The following is an 18200-nucleotide window of genomic DNA, read 5'->3' on the forward strand; positions in this document are numbered from 1 at the left end:
CATACTCGGATTCTCCCGTATGGCTCGGTTAATCCGAGCGCGCCCGAACGTCATCATCCCGCTGTCGGATTCTCGCGAGATTCGGATTCTATATAAGGAGCCGCGTGTCGCCGCCATTTTCACTCGTGCATTGGAAATGTTAGGGAGAGGACGTGGCTGGCGTCCTCTCCGTTTATTAATGATGCTGCAAATATTTGTGCTTATTGCTTAATTGTGGGGACTGGGGAGCAGCTTTATTATATAGGAGGAGTACAGTGCAGAGTTTTGCTGATCAGTGACCACCAGTTTTATCCGTTCTCTGCCTGAAAAACTCTCCATATCTGTGCTCAGTGTGCTGCATATATCTGTGCTCACACTGCTTTATTGTGGGGACTGGGGACCAGCAGTATTATATAGGAGGAGTACAGTGCAGAGTTTTACTGACCAGTGACCACCAGTATTATACGTTGTCTGCCTGAAAAACGCTCCATATCTGTGCTCAGTGTGCTGCATATATCTGTGCTCACACTGCTTTATTGTGGGGACCAGCAGTATTATATAGGAGGAGTACAGTACAGAGTTTTGCTGACCAGTGACCACCAGTATTATACGTTGTCTGCCTGAAAAACGCTCCATATCTGTGCTCAGTGTGCTGCATATATCTGTGCTCACACTGCTTTATTGTGGGGACTGGGGACCAGCAGTATTATATAGGAGGAGTACAGTGCACAGTTTTGCTGACAGTGACCACCAGTATATATAGCAGTACGGTACGGAAGGCCACTGCTCTACCTACCTCTGTGTCGTCAAGTATACTATCCATCTAGATTCTATACCTGTGGTGCATTTTAGTTTTGCAGTTTGCTGACAGTGACCACCAGTATATATAGCAGTACGGTACGGAAGGCCACTGCTCTACCTTCCTCTGTGTCGTCAAGTATACTATCCATCTAGATTCTATACCTGTGGTGCATTTTAGTTTTGCAGTTTGCTGACAGTGACAACCAGTATATATAGCATTACGGTACGGAAGGCCACTGCTCTACCTACCTCTGTGTCGTCAAGTATACTATCCATCTAGATTCTATACCTGTGGTGCATTTTAGTTTTGCAGTTTGCTGACAGTGACCACCAGTATATATAGCAGTATGGTACGGAAGGCCACTGCTCTACCTACCTCTGTGTTGTCAAGTATACTATCCATCTAGATTCTATACCTGTGGTGCATTTTAGTTTTGCAGTTTGCTGACAGTGACCAACAGTATATATAGCAGTACGGTACGGAAGGCCACTGCTCTACCTACCTCTGTGTCGTCAAGTATACTATTTATTTAGATTCTATACATGTGGTGCATTTTAGTTTTGCAGTTTGCTGACAGTGACCACCAGTATATATAGCAGTACGGTACGGAAGGCCACTGCTCTACCTACCTCTGTGTCGTCAAGTATACTATCCATCTAGATTCTATACCTGTGGTGCATTTTAGTTTTGCAGTTTGCTGACAGTGACCACCAGTATATATAGCAGTACGGTACGGAAGGCCACAGCTCTACCTACCTCTGTGTCGTCAAGTATACTATCCATCTAGATTTTATACCTGTGGTGCATTTTAGTTTTGCAGTTTGCTGACAGTGACCACCAGTATATATAGCAGTACGGTACGGAAGGCCACTGCTCTACCTACCTCTGTGTCATCAAGTATACTATCCATCTAGATTCTATACCTGTGGTGCATTTTAGTTTTGCAGTTTGCTGACAGTGACCACCAGTATATATAGCATTACGGTACGGAAGGCCACTGCTCTACCTACTTCTGTGTCGTCAAGTATACTATCCATCTAGATTCTATACCTGTGGTGCATTTTAGTTTTGCAGTTTGCTGACAGTGACCACCAGTATATAGAGCAGTACGGTATGGAAGGCCACTGCTCTACCTACCTGTGTCGTCAAGTATACTATCCATCTAGATTCTATACCTGTGGTGCATTTTAGTTTTGCAGTTTGCTGACAGTGACCACCAGTATATATAGCAGTACGGTACGGAAGGCCACTGCTCTACCTACCTCTGTGTCGTCAAGTCTACTATCCATCCATACCTGTGGTGCATTTCAGTTGTGCCCAGTATATATAGTAGTAGGTCATTGCTATTGATACTGGCATATAATTCCACACATTAAAACATGGAGAACAAAAATGTGGAGGTTAAAATAGGGAAAGATCAAGATCCACTTCCACCTCGTGCTGAAGCTGCTGCCACTAGTCATAGCCGAGACGATGAAATGCCATCAACGTCGTCTGCCAAGGCCGATGCCCAATGTCATAGTAGAGAGCATGTAAAATCCAAAAAACAAAAGTTCAGTAAAATGACCCAAAAATAAAAATTGAAAGCGTCTGATGAGAAGTGTAAACTTGCCAATATGCCATTTACGACACGGAGTGGCAAGGAACGGCTGAGGCCCTGACCTATGTTCATGGCTAGTGGTTCAGCTTCACATGAGGATGGAAGCACTCATCCTCTCGCTAGAAAAATGAAAAGACCTAAGCTGGCAAAAGCACAGCAAAGAACTGTGCGTTCTTCTAAATCACAAATCCCCAAGGAGAGTCCAATTGTGTCGGTTGCGATGCCTGACCTTCCCAACACTGGACGGGAAGAGCTGGCGCCTTCCACCATTTGCACGCCCCCTGCAAGTGCTGGAAGGAGCACCCGCAGTCCAGTTCCTGATAGTCAAATTGAAGATGTCACTGTTGAAGTACACCAGGATGAGGATATGGGTGTTGCTGGCGCTGGGGAGGAAATTGACAAGGAGGATTCTTATGGTGAGGTGGTTTGTTTAAGTCAGCACTCGGGGAGACACCTGTTGTCCGTGGGACGAATATGGCCATTGACATGCCTGGTCAAAATACAAAAAAAAATCACCTCTTCGGTGTGGAATTATTTCAACACAAATGCGGACAACAGGTGTCAAGCCGTGTGTTGCCTTTGTCAAGCTGTAATAAGTAGGGGTAAGGACGTTAACCACCTAGGAACATCCTCCCTTATACGTCACCTGGACCGCATTCATCAGAAGTCAGTGACAAGTTCAAAAACTTTGGATGACAGCGGAAGCAGTCCACTGACCACTAAATCCCTTCCTCTTGTAACCAAGCTCCTGCAAACCACACCACCAACTCCCTCAGTGTCAATTTCCACCTTACACAGGAAAGCCAATAGTCCTGCAGGCCATGTCACTGGCAAGTCTGACGAGTCCTCTCCTGCCTGGGATTACTCCGATGCATCCTTGAGTGTAATGCCTACTGCTGCTAGTGCTGCTGTTGTTGCTGCTGGGAGTCGATCGTCATCCCAGAGGGGAAGTCGGAAGACCACTTGTACTACTTCCAGTAAGCAATTGACTGTCCAACAGTCCTTTGCGAGGAAGATGAAATATCACAGCAGTCATCCTGCTGCAAAGCGGATAACTCAGGTCTTGTCAGCCTGGGTGGTGAGAAACGTGTGTCCGGTATCCACCGTTAATTCACAGGCAACTAGAGACTTGATTGAGGTACTGTGTCCCCGGTACCAAATACCATCTAGGTTCCATTTCTCTAGGCAGGCGATACCGAAAATGTACACAGACATCCAGTGTCCTAAAAAATGCAGTTGTACCCAATGTCCACTTAACCACGGACATGTGGACAAGTGGAGCAGGGCAGACTCAGGACTATATGACTGTGACAGCCCACTGGGTAGATGTATTGCCTCCCGCAGCAAGAACAGCAGCGGCGGCACCAGTAGCAGCATCTCGCAAACGCCAACTCGTTCCTAGGCAGGCTACGCTTTGTATCACCGCTTTCCATAAGAGGCACACAGCTGACAACCTCTTACGGAAACTGAGGAACATCATCGCAGAATGGCTTACCCCAATTGGACTCTCCTGGGGATTTGTGACATCGGACAACGCCACCAATATTGTGCGTGCATTACATCTGGGCAAATTCCAGCACGTCCCATGTTTTGCACATACATTGAATTTGCAAGAGATGCTGTCGGTGGCCCGAAGAATTGCGGGCCACTTTCGGCATTCAGCCACCGCGTGCCGAAGACTGGAGCACCAGCAAACAGTCCTGAACCTGCCCTGCCATCATCTGAAGCAAGAAGTGGTAACGAGGTGGAATTCAACCCTCTATATGCTTCAGAGGATGGAGGAGCAGCAAAAGGCCATTCAAGCCTATACATCTGCCCATGATATAGGCAAAGGAGGGGGAATGCACCTGACTCAAGCGCAGTGGAGAATGATTTCAACGTTGTGCAAGGTTCTGCAACCCTTTGAACTTGCCACACGTGAAGTCAGTTCAGACACTGCCAGCCTGAGTCAGGTCATTCCCCTCATCAGGCTTTTGCAGAAGAAGCTGGAGACATTGAAGGAGGAGCTAAAACAGAGCGATTCCGCTAGGCATGTGGGACTTGTGGATGGAGCCCTTAATTCGCTTAACCAGGATTCACGGGTGGTCAATCTGTTGAAATCAGAGCACTACATTTTCTCCACCGTGCTCGATCCTAGATTTAAAACCTACGTTGTATCTCTCTTTCCAGCAGACACAAGTCTGCAGAGGTTCAAAGACCTGCTGGTGAGAAAATTGTCAAGTCAAGCAGAACGTGACCCGTCAACAGCTCCTCCTTCACATTCTCCCGCAACTGGGGCTGCGAGGAAAAGGCTAAGAATTCCGAGCCCACCCGCTGGCGGTGATGCAGAGCAGTCTGGAGCGAGCGCTGACATCTGGTCCGGACTGAAGGACCTGGCAACGATTACTGACATGTCGCCTACTGTCACTGCATATGATTCTGTCACCATTGAAAGAATGGTGGAGGATTATATGAGCGACCGCATCCAAGTAGGCACGTCAGACAGTCCGTACGTATACTGGCAGGAAAAAGAGGCAATTTGGAGGCCCTTGCACAAACTGGCTTTATTCTACCTAAGTTGTCCTCCCTCCAGTGGGGTTCACTACGATATGCCGGCGGTCGGGCTCCAGGCGACCAGCATACCGGCGCCGGGAGCCCGACCGCCGGCTTACCGACAGTGTGGCAAGCGCAAATGAGCCCCTTGCGGGCTCGCTTCGCTCGCCACACTACGGGCACGGTGGCACGCTACGCGCGCCACACTATTTTATTCTCCCTCCAGGGGGGTTGTGGACCCCCACGAGGGAGAATAAGTGTCGGTATGCCGGCTGTCGGGATCCCGGGGGCCGGTCTACTGTGCGCCGGAATTCCGTTAGTCGGCATACTGAAGACCACCCCTCCAGTGTGTACTCCGAAAGAGTGTTTAGTGCAGCCGCTCACCTTGTCAGCAATCGGCGTACGAGGTTACTTCCAGAAAATGTGGAGAATATGATGTTCACCAAAATTAATTATAATCAATTCCTCCGTGGAGACATTCACCAGCAATTGCCTCCAGAAAGTACACAGGTATCTGAGATGGTGGATTCCAGTGGGGACGAATTAATAATCTGTGAGGAGGGGGATGTACACAGTGAAAGGGGGGAGGAATCGAAGGAAGATGATGAGGTGGACATCTTGCCTCTGTAGAGCCAGTTTGTGCAAAGAGAGATTGATTGCTTCTTTTTTGGTGTGGGCCCAAACCAACCAGTCATTTCAGTCACAGTCGTGTGGCAGACCCTGTCGCTGAAATGATGGGTTCGTTAAAGTGTGCATGTCCTGTTTATACAACATAAGGGTGGGTGGGAGGGCCCAAGGACAATTCCATCTTGCACCTCTTTTTTCTTTCATTTTTCTTTGCATCATGTGCTGTTTGGGGACTATTTTTTTTAAGTGCCATCCTGTCTGACACAGCAGTGCCACTCCTAGATGGGCCAGGTGTTTGTGTCGGCCACTTGTGTCGCTTAGCTTAGTCACACAGCGACCTTGGTGCGCCTCTTTTTTTCTTTGCATCATGTGCTGTTTGGGGACAATTTTTTTGAAGTGCCATCCTGTCTGACACTGCAGTGCCACTCCCAGATGGGCCAGGTGTTTGTGTCGGCCACTTGTGTCGCTTAGCTTAGTCACACAGCGACCTTGGTGCGCCTCTTTTTTTCTTTGCATCATGTGCTGTTTGGGGACTATTTTTTTGAAGTGCCATCCTGTCTGACACTGCAGTGCCACTCCTAGATGGGCCAGGTGTTTGTGTCGGCCACTTGTGTAGCTTAGCTTAGTCACACAGCGACCTTGGTGCGCCTCTTTTTTTCTTTGCATCATGTGCTGTTTGGGGACTATTTTTTTGAAGTGCCATCCTGCCTGACACTGCAGTGCCACTCCTAGATGGGCCAGGTGTTTGTGTCGGCCACTTGTGTCGCTTAGCTTAGCCATCCAGCGACCTCGGTGCAAATTTTAGGACTAAAAATAATATTGTGAGGTGTGAGATGTTCAGAATAGACTGAAAATTAGTGTAAATTATGGTTATTGAGGTTAATAATACTATGGGATCAAAATGTCCCCCAAATTCTATGATTTAAGCTGTTTTTGAGGGTTTTTTGTAAAAAAAACACCCGAATCCAACAAAAAATTTTCAGGGAGGTTTTGGCAAAACGCGTCCGAATCCAAAACACGGCCGCGGAACCGAATCCAAAACCAAAACACAAAACCCGAAAAATTTCCGGTGCACATCTCTACTGTTTGTATGTATGTATGTATGTATGTATGTATGTATGTATGAGAGAGGCAGTGTATGGATGTATATACTGTATGCATGTATGAAAGCATCAGTGTATGGCTGTATCTATGTATGAAAGGGGCAGTGTATGGATGTATCTATGTATGAAAGGGGCAGTGTATGGATGTATCTATGTATGAAAGGGGCAGTGTATGGATGTATCTGTGTATGAAAGCGGCAGTGTATGGATGTATATATGTATGAATGGGGCAGTGTATGGATGTATATATGTATGAAAGGGGCAGTGTATGGATGTATATATGTATGTATGTATGTATGTATGTATGAGAGAGGCAGTGTATGTATGTGTGTATTTATGTATGAGAGAGGCAGTGTATGTACAGTATGTATGTATGTATGTATGCATGTATGTATGACAGGGGCAGTGCATGGATGTATATACAGTATGAGAGGCAGTGTATGTATGTATGTATGTATGTATGTATGTATGAGAGAGGCAGTGTATGGATGTATGTATGTATGTATGTATGTATGTATGAGAGGCAGATTACGGATGTATATATGTATGAAAGGGGAAGTGTATGTATGAGAGAGACAGTGTTTGGATATATGTATGCATGAGAGAGGCAGTGTATGGATGTATGTATGTATGTATGTATGTATGAGAGACAGAATGAAATAGAAAGAGATAGGCTGCTGGGTAGGGTGCCAGGATCTGGAAGGGGGTGCCACTGAGTGTACCCATCAAATAATTTAGGATGTCTTTGAGCGATACATCTTGTCATACTCAATGCAGTCAGACGGCTGGGAAACGTATAAGACACCGCCTCTGCGCTTTCACCTTACTGACTGGGAAAGTGGTAATTGATGATGTTGAGGGCCACTAGGCAGAAGTTTTGCCTAGGATGACAAGAAACCTTGCACCGGCCCTGTCTGGACTTACTCATCCCTTGCGATCACTTCAGCCTGTCTGGGGCTGGAATTGACATCAGACAACCTCCCTGCAAATGCCTGGACACGCCGTTTTTCCAAACACTCCCAGAAAATGGTCAGTTGCCACCCATAAACGCCCTCTTTCTGTCAATCACCTTGCGTTCGGCTGTGCGAATGGAAACTTTGCTAAATCCATCGCCCAGCACCGATCCTCTTTGTACCCGTACGACACACCTGCGCATTGCGGTGCATACGTATGCACAATTTTGCCATTTTTTTACCTGATCGCTGCACTGCGAAAATCGTCAGCGAGCGATCAACTCGGAATGACACCCATAGTGCGTAAATGAGGTAAGAAAAAGAAGGGGTAGAAATTGAGAGGGATAAAAAGAATGAGTAACCACACAAATATATAGTGGAGACCATAAAGGATACTATGCAAAACAATGGCATTAGGATTCTGAAGTCATTGGGTTGATACAAGTTCATAAAACAGGGGTGATCTCGAAACTGTCATTGAATCCGAAGGAAGCTAATGTTGAAAGTTCATAAATCAAACCACAAACCAAATCCGGCAATATTGGCCACTTACAGCAACTTACAGCAACCTAATAATGGGGTCTAGCATGGCCCAGAAATGTTGCACTTTGCTGTTTAGTTAATGTCAAGCTGAATACAGACTTTTCTACAAAAACCTGTAGTGCCAGTGCTTTTGAAACTGCATCACAAGCACGGTATCACTAACCTGATATTAGGGGCCCTTCTGCATAACTCTCTGTAGATGACTTCCCTTCTTCCCTCACACCATAACGCTGCACCAGTATGCAGTACCATAATCGCACAATTGGTTTAAAGACCCCGCACACACCTGAAAGACCATCGGGCCGATGCACCCGACATTGATATATTAGATTGATATCTCATTAGTGAAAGTGAAAATCATTTGCACTTTTCTAACAATGACGATCCAATGCGCGGTCCCGCGGGTCGTATGCTGGGGCATCTGTTCTCATGTGCTGCAGATAAGATAAGGCGATCTGGATAGCGGTGATTCACAGGTCATACGATAGATTGTTAGGTACTTTTCCTGACCTAACCTTCTATTGTACTCCTGGAGCTGCCGGGTGAGCTGCTGGGATAATTGTAGGATGCTGGGTGTCCTAATATATGGCCACCATAACACCATGTTCCTCCCACAAGGTTAGCACTCTGATCTTTCAGATTATGTATTACTGAATAGTATATGAAAGAGCTGATAACAGAAATTACAAACATGTAAAAGGTAAAAGTGTCCTTACCTGTATAGAGCTTGACATTGTTGCAGTCTATTAAAATTGCTTTAACTTTAGGTGAAAACTACAGTGTAATTCATTTCATCACACTCACAAAAATTATATCTTTTTCACCAGTACCTATTCACATGTGTGTCTTACAGGGAGTTTGCCCGGTGGAAGGTGAGGAACGTGGCAGTGGATCGTAAGGAACCTCTCAAAAGTATTTTGCCCTTGATGCCCGAATTCCAGCGCAGTTTGAGGCTTCTTGGACGGAGGCCAAGTACTCAGCAAATTATAGAGACCATCATCAAGAAATACGGCACCCACCTTGTGGTGTCTGCCACTCTAGGGGGTAAGAAACTTAACTACTGTAATTGTTTTGTGTGTATTCATACAGTATGTGGGTATTTGTGTATATACAGTAGGTTATTATGTACATTATAAATATATATATATATATATACACACATACAAACATATTTATATATAAAGTGTTTTAACAAGAATAAAAAATACATTCATGAAGATGGTTATCTCTAAGTGAACCAAATCACATGAACAAATAGCAGTTGCGTTTCATCATTGGTTGACTTCACCAGGCACATGTAATCTGAGATGGCATGGGTGATACATTAATCACAATAAATTTAGCTATGATACTTGGTATGATGATGTCCTACTAAACTTATGTTGTTGCCATGGCGCCAGGTGTGGAGAAGCACTTCTGGCTATGCAGCTCTTTGGCCTCCATATAAATCCACCATGGGATCAAAACATCTGTTGTTGCATTTCGTTCTGTGCGGGCTACATTTGGTTTATTGTGTCTAAAATATACTGAATTGCATTTAGAAATCCCTCTGTGATTCCTCACACCGCATCAGCGCAATTTCCATTTTAATAGTATTGTTTACAGTGGAGTTCCTTGCCTTGAATTGCATAAGTGCACATTACTGTATTAGGTGGTGGCACTTGTATATGAGCAGAAGCTTACACAGGTTGAGGGAGAAGTTAGACCGAGTGAGCATAAGCATTGCAAAGTACAGATACCTGTGTGATATACAGTATCGCTGCTCATAGTTTTGAAGAGCAATGCAGACTGCAGAAATAACATTTAATTTTGCAACGTGGTTATTGAAATGAAATGGGGTTTACAGATGTGAGGAAGAGTATGAAGCCATTTGCTGCCTGCAAATGGATTTGGATAATGCATCACTTTGGAGCTGGTGGTATAATTTTGTGCCTTCGTGGATTTTGGATAAAAATAAATAAAAATCAGGCACACTGAGCAATGTAATAATTAGGTTCACACAGATAAAATGAGCACATGTAATACAAATGATCATCAGGTATTTAAGCCATGGGATACTCTAAACAAACAGTATTTTAGGGGAAAATCAATAAAGTCTAATTTAATAAAAGGGATACAATCTGTGAAAGCTGTGAGCGTTCTTGTCTGCATACCTGGTTTTGTGAGTTGCTGTATACAATTCTTTTCTGTCCTATCTTCAGTAATTGGCAAGAGCTCCTACTGCCATGTGTTTAGTCCTGGGGGCAAGTGATTACCGGTGTGCATATCTCGCTCTATCGGAGCTAGATGAGAATACCACGATTAGCTGGTTCTAGGAGTCATCCTAATTTTTGCCATCTGGACACAAAGCATGATGGCCCAGTCTAAAGAATTCTACTATGAGGAAAGAGTAGACCTGGGCATAAAGACTCAGGTCACGAACTGAAGTAAATACTTGCTTTGTACTGGTTTACTTTGCTCCTGTTGCTGTGTTCCTGGGTGTGTGTACCTGCTGCGTTACGATTCCTTTATGCCTGACATTTATAATCATATGCTTAGTTCTTCTATGTCTCTTTACTACTGACTCAACAGTGCCCACTACTCAGAGAAACACATTAATTGTGATAGCTTAAAATAGTCAGTGAGAGACATGCTCCCCAGACTGACTGGCTGATAATGGAATCAGCAGACTGTCACAGATTAACCATTGGAGCTGCAGTCCTAGGCACACGAAAATACAGCAAACAGGATGTAGTGCGTGGTTATGGAATGTGGCAGATTTAGAGCTGCAAACAGATGGTGTGCGCTGAGAGCTTATAGTTATGTGCCGCTGACAAAAGAGACAACACACCTGGGGCCTAATTCAGACCCGATCGCTGCAGCGGCAGTGATCGTAGCCTGATGCCCTTTGGGGAGTGCGCACGCGCACCCAGTGAGATGTAAGGGCATTTCACTGCTGTGATCGCCATTGCCTGATTGACAGGCAGAGGGTTGCGAGGCGGGAGGTGCCGTGCCAACGGTATTAGAGAACGCCTTTGGTGGGGTGCGGTTTGGATAATGCAGGCGGACTGTTGCGGGGGTGGGCCACAGCGGCTGCGTGACATCACACACAGCCGATGCGATCCAGAACATGGTGAGTAGTCACTTGCCAGCGCAGCTAGGCTGCGTAGGCAGGGCGCTACATGGCAGGTGCGAAAGCATTGCCACCGTGTAATGCTTTTGCACCTGTGCGGGGGGCTGGCCCTGACATGCGGGGCGGACTAGCTCTGTGCTGGGTGTCTCCCCGCATGTCAGAGAAACTGATCGTAGATGTGCTATTTTTAGCACATCTACGATCAGGTCTGAATCACCCCCTTAGACGGCAGGTAAAGCGATAGTAGTGACAAGCCAGGCACCAGCACGGTTGCTTTTAAATAAGCATATGGCACCTATACTCATTGTAGGTATATCTGTTGTGTATACCACTCAATGGGACATACTGTATTTATTAAACTGATCATGCGGGAAATCTTCCAAAAACAAGGCAAAATGTAAGCGTTCAGGCTGTTTCCGATCGCAACAGTAGCACCAATAGATTTTATGCAATTGTATCAGAGCTATTGAGCTTCCAAATGTGGATCTAACACCATTTTTAGGCACATTTTATTGGGAGAGGGATCTGCAGGATTCTTCCTTGCCACTCACCCATGTGCAGTCTGATGACCGTGCGTGTGTGTGTGCAGTAGCGTGCAGGGGTCCCGCAGCAGAAAGTAAAGTGATTGCAGGGAAGATCTACTACCAGAGCTCGTCTCCTTGGATGAGTATCTTAATTCTGGGCGGTACATGATTTCTTGTTGCAGCAATCAGAAATTTTAATTATTGGGTCTAAAACCCGATAATAAATATGCCCCAATGACAACATATATATATTTGTGCTATAGAATTTAGTGTGGATAATAGTTTGCAGGGACTTTGTCAAAGTAGGGAAATGCCCTGGATAACCTTAGAATGCCAAACACTTGCCCCAGAAATGAAACCACTTATATCAATTTTATTGTGACAGCCCGGATCCTAACTATCGATATGCTGACTGCATACCCTAATAGGTGGTGTGGCTTCCCTGTGAGCACAAAAGCTGCTGAAAATCGCAGTACACAACTCGTGCACACTGGGGTAAATTGCCGGAGAGTGTAGATAATAAGTGCTTGGAGCATGTGATATGCTCATCAAATAAGATGCAAATATAAAATTATATATTTTTAAATGTTAACACTGATAAAGTTGTGGGTAGCCTTCCCTTTCTGAAACAGAATGGTTTACACACACTTTATTTTTTTTTTATGAGGATTCAGTACACATTAGTCTTGCTTTTAAATCACATTTGCAATAGTTTAATAGCTTTGCATTAATGGGCGTGTCTTTGGTGCATTCGACGAATCAGATGCGAACTTCAGCTGTCATCATCAAGTGGCACCTTACACCAGGGTTTGAGTATCTGCTAGTCATACCCCTGCAATGTGTGTATTTACTCTTTTTCGCAGCCCATCTTATCAATTTGTGTTAATTAGAGATGTGCGGCGGAAATTTTTCGTGTTTTGTGTTTTGGTTTTGGATCTGGATCCCCGCTCGTGTTTTGGATCTAGATTGGTTGTGAAAAAAACACAAAGCTAAAATCACAGAATTTTGGGGTCATTTTGATTCTACAGCATTTATTAACCTCAATAACATTCATTTCCACTCATTTCCAGTCTATTCTGAACACCTCACACCTCACAATATTGTTTTTAGGCCAAAAGGTTGCACCAAGGTAGTTGGATGACTTTGCTAAGCAACACAAGTGTGCGACACAAACACCTGGCCCATCTAGGAGGGACACTGCAGTGTCAGGCAGGATGGCACTTTTAAAAAATAGACCCCAAACAGCACATGATGCAAAGAAAAAAAGAGGTGCACTGAGGTTCCTGGATGTCTAAGCTAAGCGACACAAGTGTGCGACACAAACACCTGGCCCATCTAGGAGTGGCACTGCAGTGGCAGACAGGATGGCACTTTTCAAAACTAGGCCCCAAACAGCGGTGGCGTAACTAGGCATTTTAGCGCTGTGTGCAAGAAACGACAGTGGCGCGCCCCCCCCCCCCATGTAAGACAGGGGCAGTGCGCGCCGCAGGCGCGCGAAAAATGTATAGGGGCGTGGCTTCACGGGAAAGGGGCGTGGCCACAAAATAATAGCAATTCATACTACGGTGCACAGTAGTCTACATTATTCAAATTACGCTGCACAGTAGCGCCACTACACCAGGTAGAGCCCCTTTTATACATTACAGCAGACAGTCCCCCTTTTTACACATTGCGGCAGCCAGTCCCCCTTTTTACACATTGCGGCAGCCATCCCCCTTTTTACACATTGCGGCAGACGGTGACCCCCTTAGAGAGAGAGAGAGAGAGAGAGAGAGAGAGAGAGAGAAAGAGAGATATACTTACCATCTCCCTGCTGGCACTCAGGCTCCTCGTGCAGCTCCCTCGGTGCAGGCAGTGAGGTGAGAAGGAGGAGGAGGGAGGGGGAGCAGGGAGCCGCAGCAGCGCTATTTCATTGGTAGTAAGCGCCGCTGTAGCATCCCCCTCTCCTTCCGTATTGGCTGCCCGGCGCTGCTGTGGATGCTGGGATGGAGGAACCGCATCCCAGCATCCACAGCAGCGCCGGGCAGCCAATACAGAAGGAGAGGGGGATGCTGCAGCGGCGCTTACTACCAATGACATAGCGCTGCTGCGGCTCCCTGCTCCCCCTCCCTCCTCCTCCTTCTCCGCTGCCCGGCGCTGGTCCTCTTCTCCCTCCACAGCGCGGCGCACGGCGCACACAGCAGAGGCGGCATGTAATGAGTCAATTTGACTCATTACATGCCGCTGGCCGTGCGCCCTCAGGGCAACTGCGCTGTGTGCCAAGCCCACTTGGCACACACGTAGTTACGGCCCTGCCAAACAGCACATGATGCAAAGAAAAAAGAGGTGCACCGAGGTTGCTGGATGACTAAGCTAAGCAACACAAGTGTGCAACACAAACACCTGGCCCATCTAGGAGTGGCACTGCAGTGTTAGACTGGATGGCAGTTTTAAAAACTATGGCCCAAACAGCACATGATGCAAAGAAAAAAAAAGTGCACAGAGGTTGCTGGATGACTGAGCTAAGTGACACAAGTGTGCGGCACAATCACCTGGCCCATCTAGGAGTGGCACTGCAGTAGCAGAGTGGATGGCACTTTTAAAAACTAGGCCCCTAACAGCACATCATGCAAAGAAGAAAACAAGGTGCAATGAGGTAGCTGGATGACTAAGCTATGCGACCCAAGTTAGCGGCACAAACACCTGGCCCATCTAGGAGTGGCATGCAGTGGCTGAATGTCGAAAGTGGCCTGCAATTTTTCGGGCCACCGACAGCATCTACTGGATGCCCCTGTCATTTTTCAAAAACTTCTGCACCACCAAATTAATTGTATGTGCAAAACCTGGGACATGCTTGAATTTGCCCAGATGTAATGCTCGCACAATATTGGTGGCATTGTCCGATATCACAAATCCCCAGGAGAGTCTAAGTGGGGTTAGCCAGTTTCCATAAGAGGTTGTCAGCGGTGTGCCTCTTACGGAAACAGGAGTCAATTCATCTACCCAGTGGGTTGTCACAGTCATGTAGTCCTTAGTTTGCCCTGCTCCACTTGTCCACATGTCTGTGGTTAAGTGGATACTGGGTACAACCGCATTTTTCAGGACACTGAGGACACTTTACTTGTCCCTGTACAGTCCAGGAATCACTTTCCTAGTAAAGTGGAATCTAGATGGTATTTGGTACTGGGGACAGACTACCTCCATCAATTGTCTAAATCCCACTGCACTAATGGCAGTTACGGGACACATGTCTAACACCAACATAGCTGTCAAGGCCTCAGTTATCCGCTTTGCAACAGGATGACTGCTGTCACATTTCATCTTCTTCGCAAAGGACTGTTGGACAGTCAATTGCTTAGTTGAAGTAGTACAAGTGGTCTTTCGACTTCCTCTCTGGGATGATAATCGACTCCCAGCAGCAATAACAGCAGCGGCAGCAGCAGCAGTAGGAGGAAGTGGTTCTTGATCTTTCCCTATTTTATCCTCCAAATTTTTGTTCTCCATTATTTTTCTGGAGTTATATAAAAATATGCAGCACAGGAGAGGGTACCCCTACACCACACAGAACAAACCCTGTAAAAATGATTTGGATTAAATATTAATGACCCCTTTATTTGGAGACAATAATATACAGCACAGGACAACACCACTAGAATTATATGGCAGCACCACTGGACTGGACTTATATGGCAGTACCCATGGACTTATATGGCAGCACCACTGGACTGGACTTATACAGCAGTACCCCAGGGCATATATGGCAGCACCACTGTACTGGACTTATACGGCAGTGCCACTGGACTGGACTTATACGGAAGTACCACTGGACTTATATGCAGTACCCCTGGACTAATACGGCAGCACCACAGGGCTTATACAGCAGCACCACTGGACTGGAATAATACGGCAGCACCACTGGACTTGACTTATATGGCAGTACCCCTGGACTCATATGGCAGTACCGCTGGACTTATACGGCAGCACCACTGAACTTATATGGCAGCACCACTAGACTGGACTTATACAGCAGTACCCCTGGACTTATACGGCAGCACCACTGGACTTGATTTATATGGCAGCACAACTGGACTGGACTTATACGGCAGTACCCCTGGACTTATACGGCAGTACTCCTGGACATATATACGGCAGCACCACTGGCTGGACTTATACAGCAGTACCAGGGCTGGTTCTTGCCCTTGTGGCGCCCAGGGCAAAAACATTAGGGGCGTGGCTTAATACGTGCGTAGTCAGTTACGCCCTCATTTGTAGCACCGCTGAAAAAAAAAATAGTAAACTTACATCCCCGCTCCTGATTCCAGACCGCTGCAGACCTCTGCTGGCGCAGCTTCTCTCCTTGGATGCATAGACACTAGAGGTCAATTATGACCCCTAGCGTCTGTGCCACAATGCTGTGCGGTGCGCAATGACGTCATCGCGCACCGCACAGCAAAGGTCCTCTCCACGAAGGGAAACTAGACGCGTAGCGTCTGGTTCCCATCACAGTGGGGGACCAGCGGGGGGGGAAACACTGCGGGGTGCACAGTGGCGGATCTTGCCATGGTGCGGCACCCTCCGGATGGCGCCGGCACCCTCCGGAAGGCTGCACCCCGGGCAAAAGTCCTGCTTACCCGTGGCAATATCCGCTACTGAGCAGTACCCCTGGACTTATATGGCAGTACAGCTGGACTTATATGGCAGCACCACTGGGCTGGACTTGGACTTATACAGCAGTACCCCTGGACTTATATGGCAGCACCACTGTACTGGACTTATATGGCAGCACCACTTGACTTATACGGCAGCACCACTGGTCTGGACTTATACGGCAGTACCCCTGGACTTATACGGCAGTAACCCTGGACTTATATGGCAACACCACTGGACTTATACAGAAGTACCAGTGGACTGGACTTATACGGCCGCAGTACGGGACTGGAATTATATGGCAGCACCACTGGACTGGACTTATACTGCAATACCCCATGACATAATACGGCAGCATCTCTGAACTTATATGGCAGTACTGCTGGAATTATATGGCAGTACCCCTGGACTTATACGGCAGCACCACTGGACTGGACTTACATGGCAGTACTAAACCACAAACAAACTGCTGACAGCGCCTAAATGGATGAACTACCAAAATGCAATGACACCTGAGTGCTGCCGAAAAAAAGCACTGTGCATGTGCCTTTAAGATGCAATTGTGAAAAGAAAGAAAAACGGCTGCGCTTGGGGTATTGCAAGTGGGTAAGAGATATGGAGAGTTGACAAAAAATAATCTATATAAAATTGTTTATTGTTCTATTTAATACATCAACAATGAATAAAAATGAACACAATTAAACAAATAAATATCTATACTCTGAAAACACCGTTGTATCGGCACACAGTATCATTCTTAATTTGTATATAGTGTTCACCTGATTCGGGGTATAAAAATGATACTGTTTAAAGTTGTAGCAGAAATGTAACTAAAAAGTTACAGTTTAGCTCTCCAAGGTTTATTCACTGAGATGACTGAAGAAATAAAGCTTTTTTTTTTATGTAAGAGTTATAAAAGCAGCAGAGCTCTTCTACAGTAATAAGAGAAGATGAGGGCCCAGCGGTCAGATGTATAGTGGACAATATATAATATTACCTCTCCTAGGGGCTGGTATTACCGAGCGTCCTCGTGGAGTCCTGTATAAAGCCCACAATATGATGCTAAGGAGAGGAGTTCAATGTAGAAATAGTTATCCAAGCTTGCTCCTTAATATATGAGTCCCGGATATGGATACAGGACAAATACCTTTATATTCCCTTGGGCTGGTGGAGATCCTTTTATTGCCCTAAATGCGGGGAATCATGCATCTCCAGGACATCAATCGGAGCAGACGCTGTGACCGCTAATTGCGGAGAAGTACTCAGCTGTGGCGCCAGCCGGAGCCGTTAGTGGCAATGAAGTTGGAGATTGAAGCGCTGTCCCGTAGCCAGGGGCAGCCGCCAGATGGTGCGAGCTGGCGCCGTGTGAAGACCGCAATGGAGCCGCCGTGTGAATGGGAAAATCCTCTGCTGCAGAACGGAGTTCCTTGGAGATAAAGGTGCCGTTGAATCGGTGAGCAGAGTAAAGGGGGAGGAGCCACCCCCTTTACTCTGCTCACGGATTCAACGGCACCTTTATCTCCAAGGAACTCCGTTCTGCAGCAGAGGATTTTCCCATTCACACGGCGGCTCCATTGCGGTCTTCACACGGCGCCAGCTCGCACCATCTGGCGGCTGCCCCTGGCTACGGGACAGCGCTTCAATCTCCAACTTCATTGCCACTAACGGCTCCGGCTGGCGCCACAGCTGAGTACTTCTCCGCAATTAGCGGTCACAGCGTCTGCTCCGATTGATGTCCTGGAGATGCATGATTCCCCGCATTTAGGGCAATAAAAGGATCTCCACCAGCCCAAGGGAAT

General features: G+C 46.5%; 1 protein-coding gene across 1 annotated transcript in view; it reads left to right on the plus strand.

Moving 5' to 3' along the window:
* Window positions 1–18200, plus strand: part of BRINP1 (BMP/retinoic acid inducible neural specific 1) — a 375138-nt gene that overhangs the window by 176590 nt on the left and 180348 nt on the right. The window contains exon 3 of the mRNA XM_063936905.1: window positions 8993–9183. Coding sequence (XP_063792975.1) covers window positions 8993–9183 — 191 coding nt within the window. The remainder of the gene's footprint in view (window positions 1–8992; window positions 9184–18200) is intronic.

The sequence above is a fragment of the Pseudophryne corroboree genome, chromosome 8 (assembly GCF_028390025.1).
Source record: "Pseudophryne corroboree isolate aPseCor3 chromosome 8, aPseCor3.hap2, whole genome shotgun sequence".
Lineage (NCBI taxonomy): Eukaryota > Metazoa > Chordata > Amphibia > Anura > Myobatrachidae > Pseudophryne > Pseudophryne corroboree.